Below are 21,234 nucleotides of genomic sequence, written 5' to 3' on the forward strand. Positions count from 1 at the left end.
CTCTGGCACACTTCATATAATTCTTTAAAACAATTTTCTGTTGGAGCATAACAATGAACCAAACTAGTCCAAGCTGTATTACAGACTGTATGTATTCCGTTTCATTCTTCCTTTCTAGTATGGAGTAGGATGTAGCATTTTGAGATTTTTTTTTTTATTTCAAGGTACAGAAAGAAATTACAGAGTAATGTATTCCCAGGCAAGGTAGCCTGTCAGTGCAGCATTGAAATGATTGAGCCTAATTACAGCCCTGCAAAATATAACCTGAAGAAAAAGTGCTATGGTTTTTGCCTTGGCTTCTGCATCCAACCATTTCTCTAGCTGAGTGCAACCTCTGTAAACCTGCTCTGCTACATAAAGAAATGTGGTGGTCCCTTGATTGACAGCACTTCTCTGAAATATGCACACCTTGCATATGTGTGTGAAGAAAAGCAGAGCATTCTAATTTATTAGCTGACAATTTTTTAAAATGAATGAGTGATGTTTATGTTGCCTTTGAAATTCCTTTCTCAGGATGCATTGAAAAGCATGCTGATGTAAGAGTAAATGACAGGCCACAAAACAGTGAAACAGCACAATTATCCTGTAGTGTGTGAAATAAATTTTATGAAAAGAATAATTCTGCATTGACCTTTCAATTTATTGACCTTTTAGCAGTAATGGATAGATATTGGATGGAAATGTCAATTCTTTTACTAGATGTATCCTTTTAATTATCTAGACTTAGTGTATCTTTTTATGTGTTGCAAAAAAAAAAAAAAAAAAAAAAAAAAGGTTTATGGCCTTTCCACCCCTATTTCTTCTGAGCACAGGAATCATGAGATCAAACTGACTGCCCTGTTCGGCTTCCCTGCTTATACTGCACAGAGTCTACTTTCCTATTTATTTATGTGGCTATGTGTGGAAAGATGATGTTGCTTGGCAGAGTAGTAATAAAGTATTTGTGATGGAGAGGTCAGACAAAGCCCATAATTCTGGGCTGCATCCAGGAGCAGTTTAATTTGGCCAAACTTCTTAACTCATGTCTTGTTACCCGAGGAAAGGCCTCTGGAATTCATTAATTACACACAAAAATTTGGTCTGTATACATTTTTCTTAAGAGCAAGCCTTTCATGTATCATTTTTCCCCATTCATTACTTTCACTTGGTGGGTTGAAAATTTGCACACCGTTTTGCTGTAAAAATAAAGTTATGTGTGTGCTGCTATCACAGGTGCTTTTTAACTGATGCTTTAAAATATGTATTTCAAGAGCTGTCTACTTCTCTGCTGAATCTATAATAACAAATACCAAATAGAACTTAATGAGGTGAGCCAGCCATTTCAGTTGAGATTGTTGACAGAGGAAGACAGACTTCTTACATAGTGTAGTATTTTAGAATGAACAGACTAAAGTGGGTAATATCTTAAGGCAGCAATAAAGTTTAGCTCAGCAAACTAAGGCATTTTAATAGCTTAAGAGTAACAAACCTAGGATATTAATGTTAGATTATTTCCCCCTACCCACACACCTCTTCCAATTCCCATGGGCTTTGCTCATTTAAAAAATAAGGAAGGAAAAGGCTTTTGATGCCAAGCAGTAGAGTAGCTGGCTGGTACCACGGAATTGTTTCCTCTAAGATTGATTGCTACTTGACTGCTCAGTTGATCTAGGACATCCAGGACTGGTGTTTTGAAATGAAACTTACCGGTTTTAGTTTCTAAATACTTGGGTACCAGTTTTGACTTTTTGAAGTGCAGGTGCTTTGTACTTTATGAAAAACAGGCTGCTTTGAGATATACATGAAGTTGAGATGAGAACTTATTTTTATAGTATTTAGATTATGTTTTTAAGCTTGTACTTAAATTTTTTTTCAGTGTGTATTTCACGGTTAATGGCTTAATGTTATGTCAGCACATTTTGATTATAGATTTTCCAGCAGAGTAACTTGCAGAGTAGAAATGGAAGGCACATGCTGCTTAAACTACAAAACAAACCACTGCTGGGAGCTTAAGAGAGCACAGAGCTGCTGTGTGTTTATCTTTGTAAGTGAGGAGGCCCTCCCCATTCTTTCTAGATATTTTTGCTCGCTTTGTTCTGCCACTTTGAGATTTATTCAGAGCCTTCTCTCAAAAGGATGTTCTTCTAAATTGTTTGCGTATGACAAGTAGTCTGGCATCCTGGTGAAGTACTCTCTGCTCATTTGTTCACAGTCCTGATCAACAGTCTATGTATTGACTTCATATATTTACACATCTGACTTACCGGCAGCGTGTTTAATAATTTGTAAGCTTCTCACTGGTAACAGAGTAATGCTTGAGAACAGGAAAAGTGCAAGAAAGATTAATGCTATGCAGATGCAAATCCTTGGTGTGAAAATAGAAATAATAAGAAAGGACACTTAATGGACTGAATCATTTTCCAAATGTTTGTAAGGGCATGGGAAGAAATCAAAATTGAAGTAATGCTGTAGACCCTTATTAGCAAAAGATAAGGGAAAAGACCTTATTCAGTAAGGCTGTAGGAGACTGCACTGTATTTTCTTTACTGATGGGAAGTGATCTTTCTTAAACCAAAATTTCAAAGAAAGGTTGAAGTTAGTTCATGTGCTGGGACTAATTAAATATTCTGTAAATTATTTACACCACTTTAAAATTTTCCTAAGTTCCATTGTCCTGAAAGTAATCAGTTTTTAAAAAGAAAAATGAGTAAATGCTTTTGCTACTGATGGTCTTTTTTGCCTTGTTGAGTGCTAGATGTTGATCTTCCTATATTTGCGTGTACACTTATATCTGTATGCGTACACAAATATTTTGTTCTCTGTGGAAACTGCAGTCTCCTTGGTTTTTTTTGTTTGTTTGCTGGTTGGTTTTTCTTGTTGTTGTTACTTGGAAAGCTATTAATTTGCTGGCAGACTTCAAATTGCTGTTAGGTTTTGGATGACCTCACAAACCATTTAAAATTCCCTATTGTTCCATGGGGTTTTATTTTTAGGCATAGCCACTGACCACCTGAATTGCTGCTGGGAAGAAATTACAAGTCACGCAGCCAGGAATTGCGGAACAGCAGACTCAGGAATTTTTTTATTCACACCTTGAAATTGGGCAGATTTTTTTTTTTTTATTTATTTTTTAAATAAGGAGAATCTGTTGCTGAGTTTTTCATTTATCATCATGGATTCCTTCTAGAATTCTAGAACTTGTTTCTAGGAAAAGTATTTTTGTGGTTTGTGCCAGTGCTGAACTCCGTCAATCTCAATTCCTGCTTTTATCTTTTTCGTAACTTTCTACTGCATGTGAATTTCCTATTCCATTCCCCCCAGTTCTTTGCTTTCAATTTCAGGTATTTGTGGGCCATTATGTCTTTTCACAGCTGAAAGCTGCTCATGCTAGTAATTATTGTTCATACTTTTTTTAAAAAATATCTGAATTCTGCATTCAGCTCATTTATTGCAAAAATAGAGACGCTGCTGTAACTCGCTCCAGAGTAAAACAGAGAAGCAAGAACAGTCTTAAAATGATCGTGTTTTTACAAGTCATTTTCAGAATAACGTAGAGAAAGTGTGACTGTAATTAGTATGCTGAACTCTGGAAGAAATAACCAGTGAAAGGTCCCTGCTGTTCTTACTGAATGTCGAAATCACTTGGTAGTTTTCCAGTTGTCAGGATTTTCTTTGGGGAAAAATTCTAAATATCAAAGTTCTATTATAGTGTGTTGAAAATGAAAAATGTAATAGGATTTCATCACAAAATGAAAAAGTTGTTCATTACTCTGGAAATGCACGCTGTTCTCTCTGGTATTATCCAAGTAGGTAGGAAACCTGATATTTTTAAGAAAAATTTTGTTGTACTTTTTTTTTTTAACACAAATGTATTGCCTTCACTAGGAGTAAAGCATACACTAAAGGGCAGTATCCTGCCTGAATATGGATGAGCTAACTGGTCTTCTTAAAGTGATAGAAAAGTAAATGGTTTTCTTTACTCTTTGTTAGAAGATTTATGAAGGATCCTTGTTATGTTTGTTGCTGCAAAGGTTGTGTTTATTGTAGGTTCTCCTTTTTCTTTTTTTTTTTTTTTTCTCAATATGTTTCGTTAATTTTTCTTTGACTGCAGCTTATTTTTAGGATGCTTCCCCTGTAATGGTTATCTGCTTTCCTCCCAAGTTGAGTAATATTTTGTTGTGTATTACTTTGCTCCTTTGGCTCAGAGTATTCCACTCTAAGTTGCAGTTGGGTTTTCAACTGCACAGCTCTAAGAGAAATACGTTGTGTGCAGCACTGTACACATCAAGCACAAAGTAATGTTAAGATTCCCTGTTTTCCACCCATCTGATAGCATATGACTTTGTCAAAATGGCAGGCTACACAAGGTTCAGCAACACTGAATGCTTTCACAGCAAAGTTGTCAGCCTTGTAACAGGTATATCTGACAAATGGCACAATGTTGATCCAAAAATCCTAATTTCAACACGCTGCACGAAATATGCCTTGGATGTGCTGCATGCATTTATATTTGAATCATTAGCCTGCTTTGCAAAGGAATTTAGTGAAGATGCATTACAATGACTGCGTTTCAATTATATTCTTCCACTGTATTGTTAATAGTTGTGTTACACTTCTCTTAAACAGCTTGCAATGTTATCATGCATACTTGGGCATAAAACTAAAGCTTAAAATGTCTTTGCTAGTTTTTCATAAAAGTTGCTGAGTATTTGAATGGTGAGGTGTTTTTGAAAATTGTGCTTTTTAAAGGAGAGAGACAGCACAATAGATGGATACCTATGTATTTACCTAGCAATGTCATAGCTGGATTATTTGGTTTTACCGATATATTTTTTTTTAACACTTTTTTTTTTTCCCATGACCAGAGATTGACATTGAGCGTTGTGTTCGTGAGTCAATCAACCTGTTTCGCTGGACCCCAAAGAGTGCTACGTACAGGCAATATGCACAGCCTCCTCGGCAAGCCAGTGAGAGCAGCAGCGCAAGAAGTTCAATGTCCTGCTTTTCTGTAGATTATCAGGAAGCACCTCGAGGTGACCTGGTAAGTGCCCTAACAAACGGAGGGGGGGAAGATGAGTGATGCAGCCTGAGGTGAGAAAACAACTTTCCACTCCCCCATTATCAAATGCGTAAGTGTTTATCCTTACCTTGTTTTAGTACAAAACTTCATATGTTATGTATGCTTGTTTCTTTCCTATAGTCCTTATCTGTTCGTTTTTTCCTCAATCTATAGTACTCATGTAAGAATTGCAATTGGTAGCTCATACATTTATGGGGGGAAAACTGCTGTTGTCATTCCGTGAAGGTAGTCCAACTGAGTACAAGTTTTAGGAGTCTTGTTAGTACTGATGTTGTCTGTGTGTGTTTTTATGATTTTTTTTTTGTGACATTTCATCATTTGTTTTTTGTCCTTTCTTTAATAATAGAACAACTTTGCTTTGCAGTTGTATAGTAAAAGGGCCTTGCCATCTACTAATATGTTTTTGATCTGGACATTGCAACTGCTCTAGAGCTGGCTTTTTTACTTCACTTGCGTTGTGAAGGGGTTTCTTGCAGCCGTGGACTGACTTCTTTTTTAATTGCTTTGTTCTCACTGGACTTTCTTCTAGGACTTCCTTAATTCTTCACTGATTTTCTACTCTTTTGATAAAGCAGTAAGGAAATATCTGCTAAACTTCAGTCACAGGTATTTAGATTCTCACTACCAAGCACAAGGATTGGATGCCTTCATCACATACTCTGATTTATTTATCAGCTAGTGATGGGCTTAGAGTCTGTTCCTGGTTATTAATTGTGATGAAAAATCCAGTGCAGTGAATTCATCTGCTCTGAAATGTAGTTCTTCATTCTCTGTTTTGTTTTTCTGAACAGGAAGTAAAAAGGTTTTTTGGTCACACAAGGTATTTTGTTAGTTTTGTTAAACTTCACTGCTTTGAACTTAAACTTCTTTGATGTACCTGCCAATGAAATCATTTATTTTTGCGCCAGATCTCTGCCTCTCCCAGCTCCTCCTCCAGCTCCGTGGTGTTCTTTGTTACCACAACAGACCACTATCCCAGTCTACCTGTAGAACTACAAACAGCCTTTTGTCTCAGGAGAAAAGTAATAAAAAGAACATTTTCCCACTAAGAACTAGGTACTTGTAAAGTGATGCAGGCTGCACTGATGGTTTTTTCTGTCTTGGCATGCCAGTTTAAAGGTATGGCTCCAGTTGTTTTGAGAGGTAGTAGGTGAGTTATGTGTTGGCAAGGAAAAACTCGTGTATAAGATTATATCTGTATAGCTATTAATTTCAACAAAAATATTATTCCTTTTTTTCTACTGAGATCTGATGTTCGTTTCTTTTGTCAAATACGTTATCTGTTGAGTGCTGCTGATTTTAAATTATTTCTTTCCTTCCTCTCAACACTATAAATCTTGTTGGTCTTTTAAATGAATTAAATGTTTGGGTGTTCTTTATCTTCTGTATTCTCCAATCCAAATTCATTCATGGGTACGTTACAAAAGTAGGGGGACAATATCCATACTATATACTTGCCCTGTCTATTTTGCCAATTGCATTAGGTTTATGTCTTTCTGTCAGTTTTTCCCAACTTCTACAAATATAAGCTTTGTGTTGTCACTTCCCTGTATCTGAATACTTAAATAGTTTTTAAACTTGAGTATGATATTCTATCATCTTTTTTCCTATACTGCAGTTTTGTTCTTATTTCTATTACTGTATTTTCTGGAAGTCTTAGCCTCAAATCCGGACTCCAAGAACTAGACCTGCAAATGCAGAGCAAAAAGAAACTCCAGAGAACTTAGGAGATTTAAGAAAAAATTAGTAGGCGAGATAGAAGAAAAATGAAATGCCACAAGTACAGGTGATTGTCATACAGAAACTTCAGTCAGCACAACTGCTGCTATGTTGTTCTGGCGATGCATGAAGGGGATTTCAGAAGGAGCTAAGGGCTGCAAATTCATAGAATAATTCAGATAGGAGTCATCTGGTACAAATTCCAGCAGAAAACAGACAAAACACTGAATTTAGATGCACTTGCCAAGGGCTTTGTGCTGTCATATCACAAAAACTTCCAAGGAAAGCGATTATGCAGTCTGCTTTTATAGCCTGATCCAATCCCTAACAGTCTTAAATATGAAGGTGTTTTCATCTGTGTGCTAGCTTTTCTTAATGTATGACAAGATAGTAAATAGACTAGTTTCCACAGTCTGGTATGTGCTTCTTCCTTTCTGTGTCTAGGCAAGAGTGAAGAGACTTGGAAGGAGCACGGAGGTGAAAGGGAGAAAGCAGCAATGATGTTCTGAATCGGTAAATAGAGCAAAGATTTGTATTTGTAGCAAAGAAAAACATCCATTGGTTTGGGTCAAGCAAAGCTGCTACCGTTTCCTGAAAGATGTGTTGGGGTCTTTTTTTCTTTTTCCCGATAGTAATTTTATTTTCATACCAGAAGTGATTTTTGTTGATAAGGCTGGTAACTAGGCTCTTCCATCCCATGATTTCCAAGAAATCAAGCTGATGTTTTCACTGTGTCATGCAGAAGAAAAATAAATACAGCAACTTTTATTGCCTTCAAATTTGGTTCTGCTTTTTTGCTTAGCAGAGGAACATTTGTGATTCACTGCAGCATAACCGATGGTTTAACCTCTTTTGAAGTTTAGAGATCTACTGTAGTTTGGAATTGTTGGATTTTTTAGCTCATTACTAGGAGGAGTGCTCTATTATTTATACATTAATGTGTGAACATTTTAGCTTTTTTTCTATAGATGAGAGGAACTAATCTCATGGACAGGAAGGAAGCAGGTTCAATATGATGTTCTGGGCTAAAAACTTTTGCTCTCATTTCTTTTATTTGTATGTCAGATTTGGAGACATGTATGTTTATATTAATGTTCTTGTTACTGAAATACTCTTTATGCCCAAAGGTTGTGGGTATTTTGGTTGTGTTTTTGTGTGTCTGTTAATCCTGGAACTGTGTGTTTATTACAGTCATGTCCTCTACTAGTGTTTGTTGCCTTGGGAAAACTTTTTTCTACTTGAAAGTGGTGGAGTCTGATTTTAATCTTCAGTACACATAGCCTAAAGGAGTTCTCTAAAACTCCTCGCTGTGTCCTTGCTGGTCACTCTAGCTCTTAAAAAGTACTTTGTTGTTTTCTCATCTGTTTAGCTTCATGTGGAACAAGCAGTTTGTGCTACACTTACATCCCCAGTTTTATATTCATGGGCAACCTCTGAATTTAAGGATGGGAAGAGCAAGAAATAATTCCTCTGCAAACGAAGTGTTTAGTTAATTCTAAACGCGATCTTTCTCCTACTCATGTACTTGTATTTTCTTTTTAAGCTGCTTCAGTTTTTTTCTTAAGTGCTTTTTATTGGCTACTCAAATATTTGTGTATATCTGCATGTTACAGTTATTTGGTTAATAATAGCATGAGAAGAATTTGCCCCTGGCTGAGCACTCTTCTCCCTGAATCAGCAACCAGTAAAGCAAACTGTTGTGACTCTTTTTTTTTTTTTTTTTTTAATTAGTAGCCCTACTTAGTTTTCATTTTAGTGACATCTATTTGCGGCTTTGTAAATAGGCTCGGGTGTTCTCCTCTCTCCCCAACTTAGTGTTGCTTAATCTTTTGCTCTTTCAGCCAGTAAGTGTATTTTTACTGAGATAAAATCTCAAGGAGGAAATAGTTTCAGAGAGAATGAACGTTCATCTTAAGTGGATTAGCATGTGTATTTTGAGAAAGATAGGATGTCAAAAATAAGAATTAAAATCTTTTAAACTTATTCCTGAATTTTAATAACAGGCTACTTAAATTTGTCTTTAACTTCTTGACCAGTACATGACTTTTTTCTTTCTTACCCTGTTGCATGAAACTTGCCTTCATGCCTTAGGAAACCCCAACATGTTGTTCTTAAACATCAAGGAATCAGAGACAAATACCATTTGTCATGTAAAAATTTTCTGCTGTGCCTCCATTTCTCTTCTTATTGACATGGTAGATATTCACACTCTCTCCAGCTACCTGCATACTTGCGCAGGATACAGTTCCTTTATCTCTCTGTTTCTGTGCTAAAATGTGACACATGAATTCCCAGAAGTCTCCTGGCTGTTACCACTGTGCCTTTGTCTTCTTTCTACTGCCCATCCTTTTTTCAGGGATGTGAGTTCTTGGTAAAATATTGAGGAATGAAAGCAGTCAGCTGGGGAAAAGCTACTGCATGATTATTGATCTTCAGGTGTCATCAGTTCAGTTTTTCCTTTTTGATGAAGCAGAAGGAGAAAAAACTTTGTGGAAAGGCAACTTAATGTTTTGTTGAAATAGTACAAACAGGAAAGCTGTGGTTTGTATCCAAAATAGTATAAGCACACTTTCTTAAGGTAACTGGATAGGTTGAATCCTATCCATGTGATAAGTCAGTGAGAAGTCAGGCATACATTTTAAGCTTATGTGCTATTGCCACTTGCTGTATTTTGCTAAAGCTCCATTGCCTATCATTTCCTCCAGTATTCACATAGGATACAGTTGTCCTATAGAATCTGTTGGCTATGTTTATATTATAAGTCCTTTGTGTGTAATAATCGTTGTGTGCAGTCCATCTCCATCAGAGAAGCACGGTAAGTAGTGTGTATACCAGCACTTCAGTTTCTGTGTGCAGACCAGCAAATATCCAAGTGCAAGGTCTGTGCTGTTTGCTATTAAATGCATTCAGGCTCAAGGGTCTTCTGTCTGCCACAACCAGTTCCATGTTTATGTTTGGGCTTCTTTTGTTGCTCTCCAACTCAGCAGAAGATTGCACTTTGAATTTGTTGTTAATACAGGTTATGTAAAGTGTCAGCTGATCAAGATACAAATGAGTTTCTTGTTATATGTATATAAAATACAAATTTGAATATGCCTCTGCTTCTGTTTTTCTGATTTCCTGCTAATAGCTGATGTAAAGATTTGGGTTTACTTTTGATTTTCAAAATGGCTTGGTTAAAATATCTTCTGCAAGAAATTTTTAACTAGGCACGTGCTAATTAACTCATCACATTCTGGAAAATAGTCTTAGGAATTTTTAAAAGCTTCAAAACTTCCTGTATATTTCGTAGCTTTTCAAAGGAGTGGTTTCTTGTTTGTGACAAGAAAATTTATAAGCCAGACAGCCGTCAGCCAGTGCGAGGAGCGTAAGTGTAAGGAAACCTCTGCTTCCAGCATGCTGCTTTTGCAGATAAAATTTACTGAAGGAAGTCTTGCAGCACTTCTTTCACTCAGCTTGATTTGAAAAATATCAATGTATTTTATCACATTTTAGGACTTTTTCCAATAGAAAATAAGACATTGCTTCAATTACTGGAGTAGATAAAGCAAGAAATAAATTGACTTAGGAAATAAGTGATGATAAATGTTAATTTTAGAGTCTCTAATGAATGTTGTGGTTGTTTGAGTTCTAATATAAATAGTAATTATTTTAATTGAATGTAAGCTGATTGTAACAAATGTGCTCTATTTTTGTAGCTGAGATGGAATTAAATGAATATGTTTGTTAGAGTGTAAATATTATTTAGATGAGACTATAATAGTTTGTTAAATGCTCATTTAGATCATATTCAGATATTGTAAACATTTTGTACAGGAGTTTTCATTTTAGGAGTCTCCTTGGGACGTGTTTATCAGCTGTGAATATAGATGGGACATTTGGAGCAGCCAGAGAGCTCTCTGCAAGCCTTAGCCTCAGGTTCTGGATTCACTGATTTTCCCATCCCATTCCTCCTCACAAACCTTAGTGGTTATACACACTTTGAAGTTGAAAGCTGATTGTCTTTGACCTTTTCGACCTCTCAAAATTGGGATTCTGTGACTGATTAACAAATACGCTTTTTTTTTTTTAAAGTATAAAATAAATCAAGCAGGCAATTCTTTGTTTGAATCTTCAGGCAAGTTCTTCATATTTAACATCATTCTCATATGATGTTTTTAAAATCATTTCTGGTTTGAAAATTGTTTTAAAATCAAAATTGAGATTTGATAATCATTTTAATTGATAATCATTTTAATTAAGTATTGGGAGTGTCATTTTTACTTTTTTATTTTTAAACACTCCTGTGCTTGATTGTAACTCCCAGAGGAGTGTTTCCTGTGAAAACACATTGATGGAGATGCATGTGATACACTGATAAAGTAGCCTCTGCTCAGTCATTACCGGAGTAAGTTAATAGGATATTGAAAAGCAAAGCACAGGAAAAGCAGAGTTTGCAAAGTTTCTTTGGTGGTGTTAGGCCTTCCCATCTGTGCTCACCACTCAGCTGCTGCTGGCAGTTCCTACAGTGTCACTGTAGTTTTTATCTGTGCTTCTTTGTCCAGCACTGACAGATGCCAATTTTCTGTATTGATTACTGATGAGTGATCTGTGAACTGTGAGGTCTGATATGGCTCCGTTCTTGAGTTTGGTCTTGCATGAATGTTTCTTTCCACAAGTAGTGCAAGAGCAAATCCTGGTCCTAGGACTAAGTTTTAACAAGAATGAATTGCTTGCTTTGTCTTACTGAAATTCAATAATAGTATTTTCCAAGCTCTTCCTCTTTTTTTTTTTTTTTTTTAAATTCCATGCGTGGAGAATAACCGGAAGCAGTTACCTCAGTGTTTTAATAATTGTACTGGTAATTATTTATCAGTTTTCTTAACTACATGATGTAAGATATCATTTAGATTTTCCTCTGAGAAATGAGTGAAGAGTCAGCTTGCGAGCTCTTAAGGAAAGAGAAATTTCAGGCCATAGATGTCCTGAATTCCAAGCTGTCTGTCTGAAGATGCTGTTATCCAGTTATCCTTTTTTTTTTTTTTTTTGTTACACGTTTTAGCCCCAGTCCTTGTTTTCTCTGAGTGGGAAGACTGCATGAATACATTGGAAGTGTCTTTCTGGCAGCCAGCATAAATAGTTGGTGGCATTTCCTGTGTAACAGTTTTATTTCATATTTCTTGAAAATAATCCGTATTTTTTTAGGAGCTGCATATGATTTTTGCAGTGTAATGTGCTTGTGAATTTATTTTAGGAGAGAAGCAACTCTCAGAATGAACTCGCCAAATGTACTAAGTCCATACTTTAGTACCAGCTTGGTTCTTCAAAGCTTTGTACTTCACTCTGCTTCCAATTGGTATAACTAGATATTGCAGAGAGAAATATTCACTTACTGTGGCTTTTTTCTGTTTGTGTGCTTGTAGCGTTTGGAGGCAATGGAGTTGGGCAGAAATATTTGAAGCTGGGTTTTGAAAGAAAAGTAAATTCAAGGATGCTGGGGTTTTTTTGCACACAAATGTTATGAAATGCAAGGCATAGCTGCATTCTGCCAGCCCCTGCAGCACTAATTTCTTCTTACACTAAATTCTGTATATACCTTATATTACTGCTATGAAGGTTTTGTCTTAGAGCGTGCTGCTGTGTAAACAGTGATACTAAAAAAGTGTAATAAAAAGGAATTTTCAGGGTATGGGGATGGCGTGTAGTATGTGGGAGACAAAAGTATTTCTGTTGATCAAAAGCCTAAGCTTTGGGTTTTGATTTGTTCTTAGTCCAAACCCTGGGTTTCTGTCATACCCTATCTTTTTCTTCTCCAACTATCCTAGCCCTTGCTGCCTTTGATAATACTCTTTTAGAAAATAATAGCAACCAAAAAGATTGGTGGTGTTGTGTTTTGTTTTTTTTTTAATTATTATTTTTTATAAATCAAAGTTTCCAGACCCCGAAGTGACAGACGTGATCACACTGTGAGGGAAAATAAACTCCTTTTCTGGTTGCAGTTTGCGTTGAGATGTGATACTAAGTTCCTGTTGTTTTTGTTTTTAAAGAGGACAGGGGTATCTCTGGCAGCTGGTGTACTTTAGAGTCAATAACTTGGTTTTCCACAAAATATTACAATTTCTTGTCAAAGGGACAGTATCTATCAAGAGAAAATCGCATGCACTGATAGAAATTGAGGAAGGCATGCAAGACTGTTCTTGTTGCTTTCTAGTTTTATGTCATGTTAAAGTTCCTTGTGGATGTTTTCAGGCACAACTGGATTACAGCTATAATTTAAAGTGGTTCCCTGCAGTGGTGAGAAGTATTTACCTGTTTTATCACATCACAGACAATAACAAAGGAAACCTTGCAGCATGTCTGCCTGGCTGCGTGCAGGGAATAACTTTGTCTTTCTGCTCTGCTGACTCACTTGATTCACTCAGTTATATTATTCCAGGGAGATAAGAGTGAGGCTTCGTTGATAATAAGCTACTTAGGCAAGCAGAGCCCACTTATGATTTTGTAGATTGCTTACAATTGTGTAAGGAAGATGTTTGTGAATGATGACAAGCCAAGCATTACTGTTTGTTCCCTCCCTAATCCTTCCTAGCCACTGTTCTCATCTCTCTCTGCAGCATCAGCTCATACAGAGGGGGATAGGAGATGGCCAGGCTGCAATGTGGGCTGGGTCTGCCTATAAAATGTTCTTGTGGTGCAGAATTCTACAGACTGGATCGTTTTTTTTTGTTTGTTTGTTTGTTTTTTTGTTTGTTTGTTTTTTAGTCTCTGATAAAAAGCCGAAGGATCTGGAGCTGGGAGCTCTGTGAGAGGGAGAGGACGAGTATAGGAACAGGGCAGATACAGCAAATAGAGAGTGTGGGGAGACGGGGAGCATAGAGAAGGTGGGATACCAGTGTCTTCGCTTGGAAATCTGCAGATGTATGATGGCAAGGGAGGACAGAGTCTGAGGCATAACAGTAAGTCTGTTAGTGAGGTTGCATAGAATAATTTAAAAGAATGACATTGAGGCCTTATTCTTTGAGTCTGTGTTAATAGTGGTCATAAAAAAGTTGTTTGTGGCAGTGAGAGCTTGAGACAGCATACATGTACCTTGTTTATTTCCTAATATTAGACTACTCTTTTGCCTCTGTAGGTGGCTTTGTGTCAGTAGCAGTGGATTTATGCATTATTCTTTCTGTGGGGGTACAGGACTAAAATACTTTTCACTATCAGAGCTGTCATTCCGTTTGTTTAAAAGCAAACCAAAAAAAAATCTAGCAAATATATATGTAAAAGGACAGTGATTTTAGGGATTAAGTACTGCCTTCATCTACTCATTTATCAAGGATAAAAAGAAAAACAATTGCATGGGAAATATAAGTGGAAACGGTGGATATGAGTGTTTTCAGTCATGAAATTGTTTTAGATGATGGTTAGATGACTAAAATCCAGAGTGTTCTTGCTTGATCTTGATCGTCTTTTCAGATAGTTCCTGAAAATTGGCATTGTCTGTCAGGAAAATTACTTTTGATTTAAAACATGGTAGTGATGACTTCACCTACTTGGTAAGGCAGCTACAAATCTGCATGAAATGTCATTTCTTGCTTTTTCTTCCTCTTTTTTCTACCTTTTTTCATCTGACTGCTATGTTTTAGTTTGTATAAAACAGTGCTACTCTGTATGAATATATTGACCCCAAAGCTTCTTCAGGAACATGACCTTGAATACTGTATTTAGATGGAATAGCAGTACATAAGCTTTCTTCCATTACTGGCACTTCAACTAAAACTAAGCACAAAAAGCAATGTATTTGCTAGAAACAATGTGACCCTTGATTCAGAGTTGCATCTTTTTGTGGTTGCTGTGTGAATCTGCTTTCTTCTGGTTTTGTTTGATCAATTCTTCAGATATCTTCCAAAACTCTTTTCTTCTAGGCTGGTTTTAAAATGTTATTTCTGTCTTATTTGTGGTTGTACGTTAATACATTGATTTCCGAAACAAAACATATTCCAAAGGAAGGGAGTGACATTGTCTATGAAGAATGCTTTTTCATGTAGGACTCTAAGAAATGAGTATTTTACTTGAACCGTAGCTTTTAACTATATAGACTTTCAGGCTGAAGTTCCTTCTCTATTAAATTTGTTGCAGTGAACTATGCCAACTTCAAAGACAAAAGCTGGGGAGCCCTGCTCCTACTTAGATAAAACTGTCATTTATGCGGATAAAAAGTTACTTTATAGCTCCTGTGTTTATCAGATGGGACTGTTAAGTTCAGGTTTAGCAGAACTATAGATACTTGCTTATTTTCTCAGTAGTGTATATCTTCATTTAATAGCATGGATGAAATGCCTGTAAGAGATTACTGCTAATGGAAAAGTAGATCGGAGTTATGATTGCACTAGCAATCATATGTGTTCTGAAATGCTTTAATCTTTCTGAAGCTTGACTTCTAACTTGAGGATGCTTAAGCGGCTTTGATTGTAATATTAATAAGAAAAAAAAAAAAATCGAAATTGTTAATGACTGTTTCTTGTTATTAAGAGCAGTAAATGGATATGGCTTAGCAGTTCCCAGACGTATTTAAAAATGGGGTGAGCAGAATAATTTCTTCAGTCTTAAAGTTCTTAAGATATCATCAGGGGAACTTCTGGGAGGTAACTAGACCTTAAGCTTCAGTATAAGTATTTTTTTTGCTATAGGATGGTAGTGATTGAGCAGTCTTTGATGAACAGCTTCTTATATCTGATTAGTCTAAATTAATTTTCACCATTGAAGTTAGTAAATGCTAAAATAAATATGTCTGTGTGTGTCAGCTCCTCTTAAATGATTGGCTGGCCTAAAGTGAAGAGAGTAATTGCTGAGGTGTGGAAAACAGCAGCTCAAACAGGTGAGGAGCAGGGGAGGTGTTACAGGTATAGAATAATTTGTGAGATTTGGGTTGTTAGTGGCTGCGATAGCCTGAAGTCTGAACTCAAGTCCAGTGCAAAATTGCTGGTCTGTTTACCAGGATGGTGGTAGGAAAACGAAGCGTGAGGAGGATCTGGTAGAAGGATTGATGTATGGGTGTTAGCCTTGTTTAGCTTGAGCCGACTGATAAGCCATCAGAGAAATCCTGTGAGAAAATATCTGATGTGAAATATATTTGTTATCGGGTACCTCAAGGAAAGTCACATCTATGTTGTCATTGCATTTCCAGCTTTTTCTATTCCTTTAACTCAGATTTTGTTAGTATCCCCATTGTAGTTCACTGATAGGTGTGGTTCATGACACTTTATGTGAATTCTGTAGCCGTTCAGAGCAGTGAACTAATATAGCATCTCATCAGGGAATGGCTGTTTACAAGGGTGGACAGTGATAGGACAAGGGAGAATGGTTTTAAACTGAGATGGGAGGTTTAGGTTAGATATTAGGTGGAATTTTTTCACGCAGAGGGTGACACACTGGAACAGGTTGCCCAAGGAGGTTGTGGATGCCCCATCCCTGAAGGCATTCAAGGCCAGGCTGGATGTGGCTCTGGGCAGCCTGGTCTGATGGCTGGTGACCCTTCCCATGGCAGGGAGGGTTGAAACTAGGTGATCACTGTGGTCTTTTTCAATCCAAGCCATTCATTCGATGATTCATGATGAAATGGCTGTCCTTTTTATTAACGTTGTCTTCCACAAGAATAAGATGTTAACATAGTCTGAAGGTCTTTCAGAAGAGGATCCCTGTAACTATTCCTAGCTATTCTGTTTGTTCCTCTTAAGACAGAAGAGTTCACTAAAAACAGCTGAATGCTTAGTCATAAACAACTTTTGCCTCTGTTTGACCTCCTGTACAATAGGAGCTTTTAATGGTTGCACAAGACAAACCAGTCTTGTTGTAAGATGACTAAGCTTTGTAAGTGTATCTTCGATGCACATAACTTGGAGTATGTTAAGTTCCATAATGGTTTTTTGTATGTATAACCAACCTGCTAACTCTGCTGAATTAAAGCATAATTTCTAAAATGCTCTAAAATTTACCTGCGATTTTTCATATTGAGATAACAGTGCTAACAGAAAATAAGATGTTGCTGCAGAAAGTTATAAATCGGTGTTTATTAACTATTTAACACCATTGTGCATGCTGATGTATATTTAATTACACAGTGTATGAAAGCTTTCAAAAATAGGCACTTCGAATGGTTAATTAATTGGCAGTTAGCTGTAATGACTCAGGAAGGAGAAGTTTGATTTCCATTTAACCAAATTGTCATACTTTGAGGTTGTCAAATAAATAGATGTTGCAAAGAATGTTGTGTCTTTAACTCTTTAATCATCTTTATTATTACTTTTTTTTTTTTTTTTGAAGTCTAGAGATTCTATCAAGTTGGATGACCTGAAGGCAGAGGTGTCACCAAGGATTTCAGCAGAAGATCTGATTGATCTTTGTGAACTGACAGGACCAAGTCATTCCAAAACACCTATAAAAAAAACAAAGTCTAGCAAGCCAAAGTTGCTGGTGGTGGACATCCGTAACAGTGAAGAGTATCCTTCAAATCCAAGTGCTAAGCTTGACAAATCGTGCTTGTATCAATTACCTTCTTTTTGTCTGCAGGAAAATGATAACAGAACAGTTTGGTTTTTTTAAAAAAAAAAAAAAATTGTGTCCAGTACAGTGAAAGAACTAAAGGTGTTCTTTGTTGTTGTTTTTTTTTATCATAGGTAGTCATGGTTTGTAAAGGAAATCACAAATTTGTTCATGTATTCTTGCTTTCACACTTGAAGCTGTGATTGTAATGAAATCACATTGTAGTAACAGCACAAGTGCTTTAATGCAGCTTGCTTTTTCGTGATAGATATTGTTAGTACACCTTCCCCAATATTTTGGAATGCTTTAGCAGACCAGTATTTTGAAAATGTGGGAGACTTCCCAGGTAAGTGGAAGGGAAATGGAGAACTGTCAATGGCTCGCATGCTTTGCCAGTCCCTCAGTGGAAAAATCAGTTCCTATGGAGTGCCTTCTCATACTGCAGGTAGTGCAGCCCAAATAATAAGGTATCTTGCTTATCTGCTTATAATCAGAAAAGACTTAAAGGTATCTAGAAGCTGTGTTTGTATCAGAGTTGCTACTCTGTCTACACCTTACTCTTTTTTTTTTTTTTTTTAATACATAGTCTTTGCCTGCGGAGTGTCATTTACTTTTGCAGCCCAGCTTTCTATGTGACAGTTTGTAACAAGCAAGCAATATTCAATTAAAAAAAAAAAAATCAGGAATTGAGTCCATCTTCTGCTTCCAAAAAAAGCTGGACCATTCCTGTTATTTATGACTGGCTTGTTCTAAAAGATCTCCAGTTACAGAGATTCAGCAGGCTCTCAGTAACATTGAAAAAAATGTTTCTCTATCTGGTCTAATTCTAATTACCTCACATTTATGAGAAAAGAGTGAATTCTAATCAAGGTAATATATAACCAAGAGTTATTTGCTTCCATAGTTCTTAAGAAGCACAGTCAGTGTTAAGGCACTTCACTTGATTGCTTTATTTCCCTTTAATGGTGGATTGATGCCAAACATTTGAGGTAAAATGGATAGTAAATATGTAAATAACTCCATTATATTTGATTTTTCAGCACTGAGGAGGTTGTTGAAGTACAATTTTATATCCAGAAATGTAATTTCTCAAATATTTTAGCAATATTTGTGACAAAGTATGGTGAAGTAGAGAAACAAATATTTTTAATATATAAATAGAAATAAATTCATTACATACATAGTACAGAAATAGTATACATTAATTAAATAACTACCTGAAAATAAGTTTTTGTAATTTTGTTTGCCATACTTAAACTTGTTTTGTGTTCTTCTACACCAATTGGTCAAAGAAACACAAAACAATGCTTTTTTTCTTTTCCTTGCATCCCTTTATTTCCTACCTCACTAAAGATTTCCAAGTAACTAGAGATTCATTTACCTGACTAGTTTGACTTTATTTTCTAGAGTCCTGTTTTACTTATGTCCTGGAATTAGACTGAAAATGTGGTCTGCTTTTTTTGAGGCTCTGTTCTAAAAGATTATTTCTCCATCAAGAGATGATAATTATTAAATTCCAGTTAAAAGGAGAAGGTCCTGGAATTAAATGATCTACAAGTTCATTACTACTGCATGAAAAAGCCTTGATGCTATGGTTTAAATAATGTTTTTATTACTGCATGCATCATTGTGTTTTTAAGTAAGCCACTTACTAGAAATTATCAAAGACAAAGCAGGTAGGGAGCAAGTAACACAGAATGCCTAGACTATAATAATTGTACTATCATCTGTGTACAGAGATGGATTTATTTGTATTACAACCAAGATCAAAGGCAAGGCATTTGCTTAAGTGTTTCTGTAGCTTTCCTAATAGCTTGATAATAGTGGGACTGCAGGTAAATGTAAACAGCGGTCTTTGTTTGGGGATCTGAGTGCCTATTTATTAGAATTTCAGGGTCAGAACTGTAGGGGACTTGGGAGAAGTTGTCAGGAGATTTTAAGAAAATTTCCTAATAATCCCTATTTAGCTTTGGTTTTCATTGTAAGTACTATTGCATAAAATTCCTTAATAAGAGATGCCCCAGCTGCTCACTGGTATTTGATTCCTGTGGTCAGAATAGAACTGGTTTGAAGTAAAATTCCCTGAAATGTGCATATTCTGGATGTTAGGTCTGGAGCATGGTTTCATTCATAAGCTCTTTTTTTGCAGTGCCTATGAAACAAATTCTTAATTCTGTCCATTTTTCTGTGTAGTTTCAGACATGGTTTTCTCTCCATGTATGTGGTAACTGAAGTTTATCAACATATGCTAATACAAAAAACCAGCACTGGTGTATTTCATCTGCCAGGATGAAGGACATGTTCATTCTACAGCTGTGTGCTCAGAGCGATTTCTTTGCCTTGCACGTGTCCTTAACTGTTTTTCCTAAGCTTTAACCGTGGCCACATCTCTGGCAGCATCAACGTCCCATTTGCATCAGCATTTACTGCAGAAGGAGATCTCATCCAGTGCCCAGCAACTGCCACGCTCCAGAGCTTTAAAGGAAGAGTTGTGGTGATTGTAGGAAATGCAGTGAAGAACACAGCTGCTGTAAGTCTGTAGATACAGTGGATATAATGTGTATGTTTATATGTAGAAAGGCATCGCAAAATGAATGCATACAGTGGTAGTAAATACTACATTCTGAGTAATTTATATATTAATAACTTGGGGGTGGGTATCACTATAGGATCTGGGGGAATTTTTTGTTCATTTCTATTTCTAGGCAAAAACATTTGAAGTAGTCAGCATCAGAGGATTCATTTTGAAATGAATCATTCAACATTTTTTTCACCTTTAAAATCTTTCTGTTGATGGGTTATGAAAGCAACATCAGAACTTCTGAAGTTTGTCAGTAAGATTTTCAAAAATCATTTGAGTTTAACAGTTGTTTTTTGCCATCGTGTTAAGGATATACAAGGTAAGTAGGGAACAACATGTGTGATATGAAGTCCAAGGGAAATAGGACATAGTTCATATTACTCCAAGTAAGAAAGAAACAATGTGTTGGTTACGTGTATTTTATTATAAACTAAATCTGCTCAGTTAAGGGGAAGAATGATTCGTACATGTGACTTCTATATGATAGTTTGGGTAGATGGGGAGAATAATCAGACGTGCCTACTCATTTCTATAAATATTTAATGGTGTTGTGAACCAGCAGAATAATTAGTAGAATTGCTACTTCTGCTAATCTTCATCTCGGGAAAAGAATATATTTTTTTTTAATTCAAAGGTACGCTTTAGGTATGGTAGACATTTAGTTCAACTGAGTCTCTTTTCATTAACCTATGTTTCATGAGTTAAAAAATTGACTGGTGTTTGTCATATCTTACACTGTAGTAAGGTAGTGGAAAACAGACCATAAAGCACATTGAATTGTTTCAGCCAGTGAGTCTAGGTTTGTTCACTGGATCTGGGTGAATCCATGATACATATTTCACATGCAATCAATCAATTTGAATAATTACTACTGCTCTACAAAATGTTGAATGCATATATTCCCCCTTAGAGGAATAAATACAAAATGCATACAATACAGTGTGCCAAATGGAGATGATTTAATGGATGCTTGACGCATTTGATGGTGGGTTAGAACAGCAGCTTTCAGTAATTACATTTTAAGTTACTGAACATATTAATTTATCCCAGTAACAGTCTTAGCATTTTCTCTAACCTCCTGAGGAGTAGGAACAGGAAAGACAAACTGCTTTGGTATTCAGTAATGAGTGTCTTTATGGGAGATAGCCCATTTACTAGGAAGTCATTTTCACAGAGTTGTTTTCCAGGACTGACCTGTCTAAAACAGAAGGAAGAAATAACCTGAAATGAGTAGCTGTAGGAAAGGAAAGACAGAGGCTTTACAGTATGGTTGTGGGTTGCACCATACCTAAGAAGAGCTAAATTTCTCTTATAATGTACAATTTTCATGCCAACTTGTATTTTTTGCAGCTTTTAAATGTTTCAG

General features: G+C 36.2%; 1 protein-coding gene across 3 annotated transcripts in view; it reads left to right on the plus strand.

Annotated features, from left to right (window-relative positions):
* TBCK (TBC1 domain containing kinase) overlaps window positions 1-21,234 on the plus strand; it is a gene marked incomplete at both ends in the record, with an annotated part of 81,402 nt that overhangs the window by 50,352 nt on the left and 9,816 nt on the right. For all 3 annotated transcript variants that reach the window (XM_079534963.1, XM_079534964.1, XM_079534965.1), the window contains 3 exons: window positions 4,845-5,020; window positions 17,069-17,244; window positions 19,658-19,817. In XM_079534963.1, coding sequence (XP_079391089.1) covers window positions 4,845-5,020; window positions 17,069-17,244; window positions 19,658-19,817 — 512 coding nt within the window. The remainder of the gene's footprint in view (window positions 1-4,844; window positions 5,021-17,068; window positions 17,245-19,657; window positions 19,818-21,234) is intronic.

The sequence above is a fragment of the Tetrao urogallus genome, assembly GCF_951394365.1.
Source record: "Tetrao urogallus genome assembly, chromosome: 4".
In the NCBI taxonomy this organism is placed as follows: domain Eukaryota; kingdom Metazoa; phylum Chordata; class Aves; order Galliformes; family Phasianidae; genus Tetrao; species Tetrao urogallus.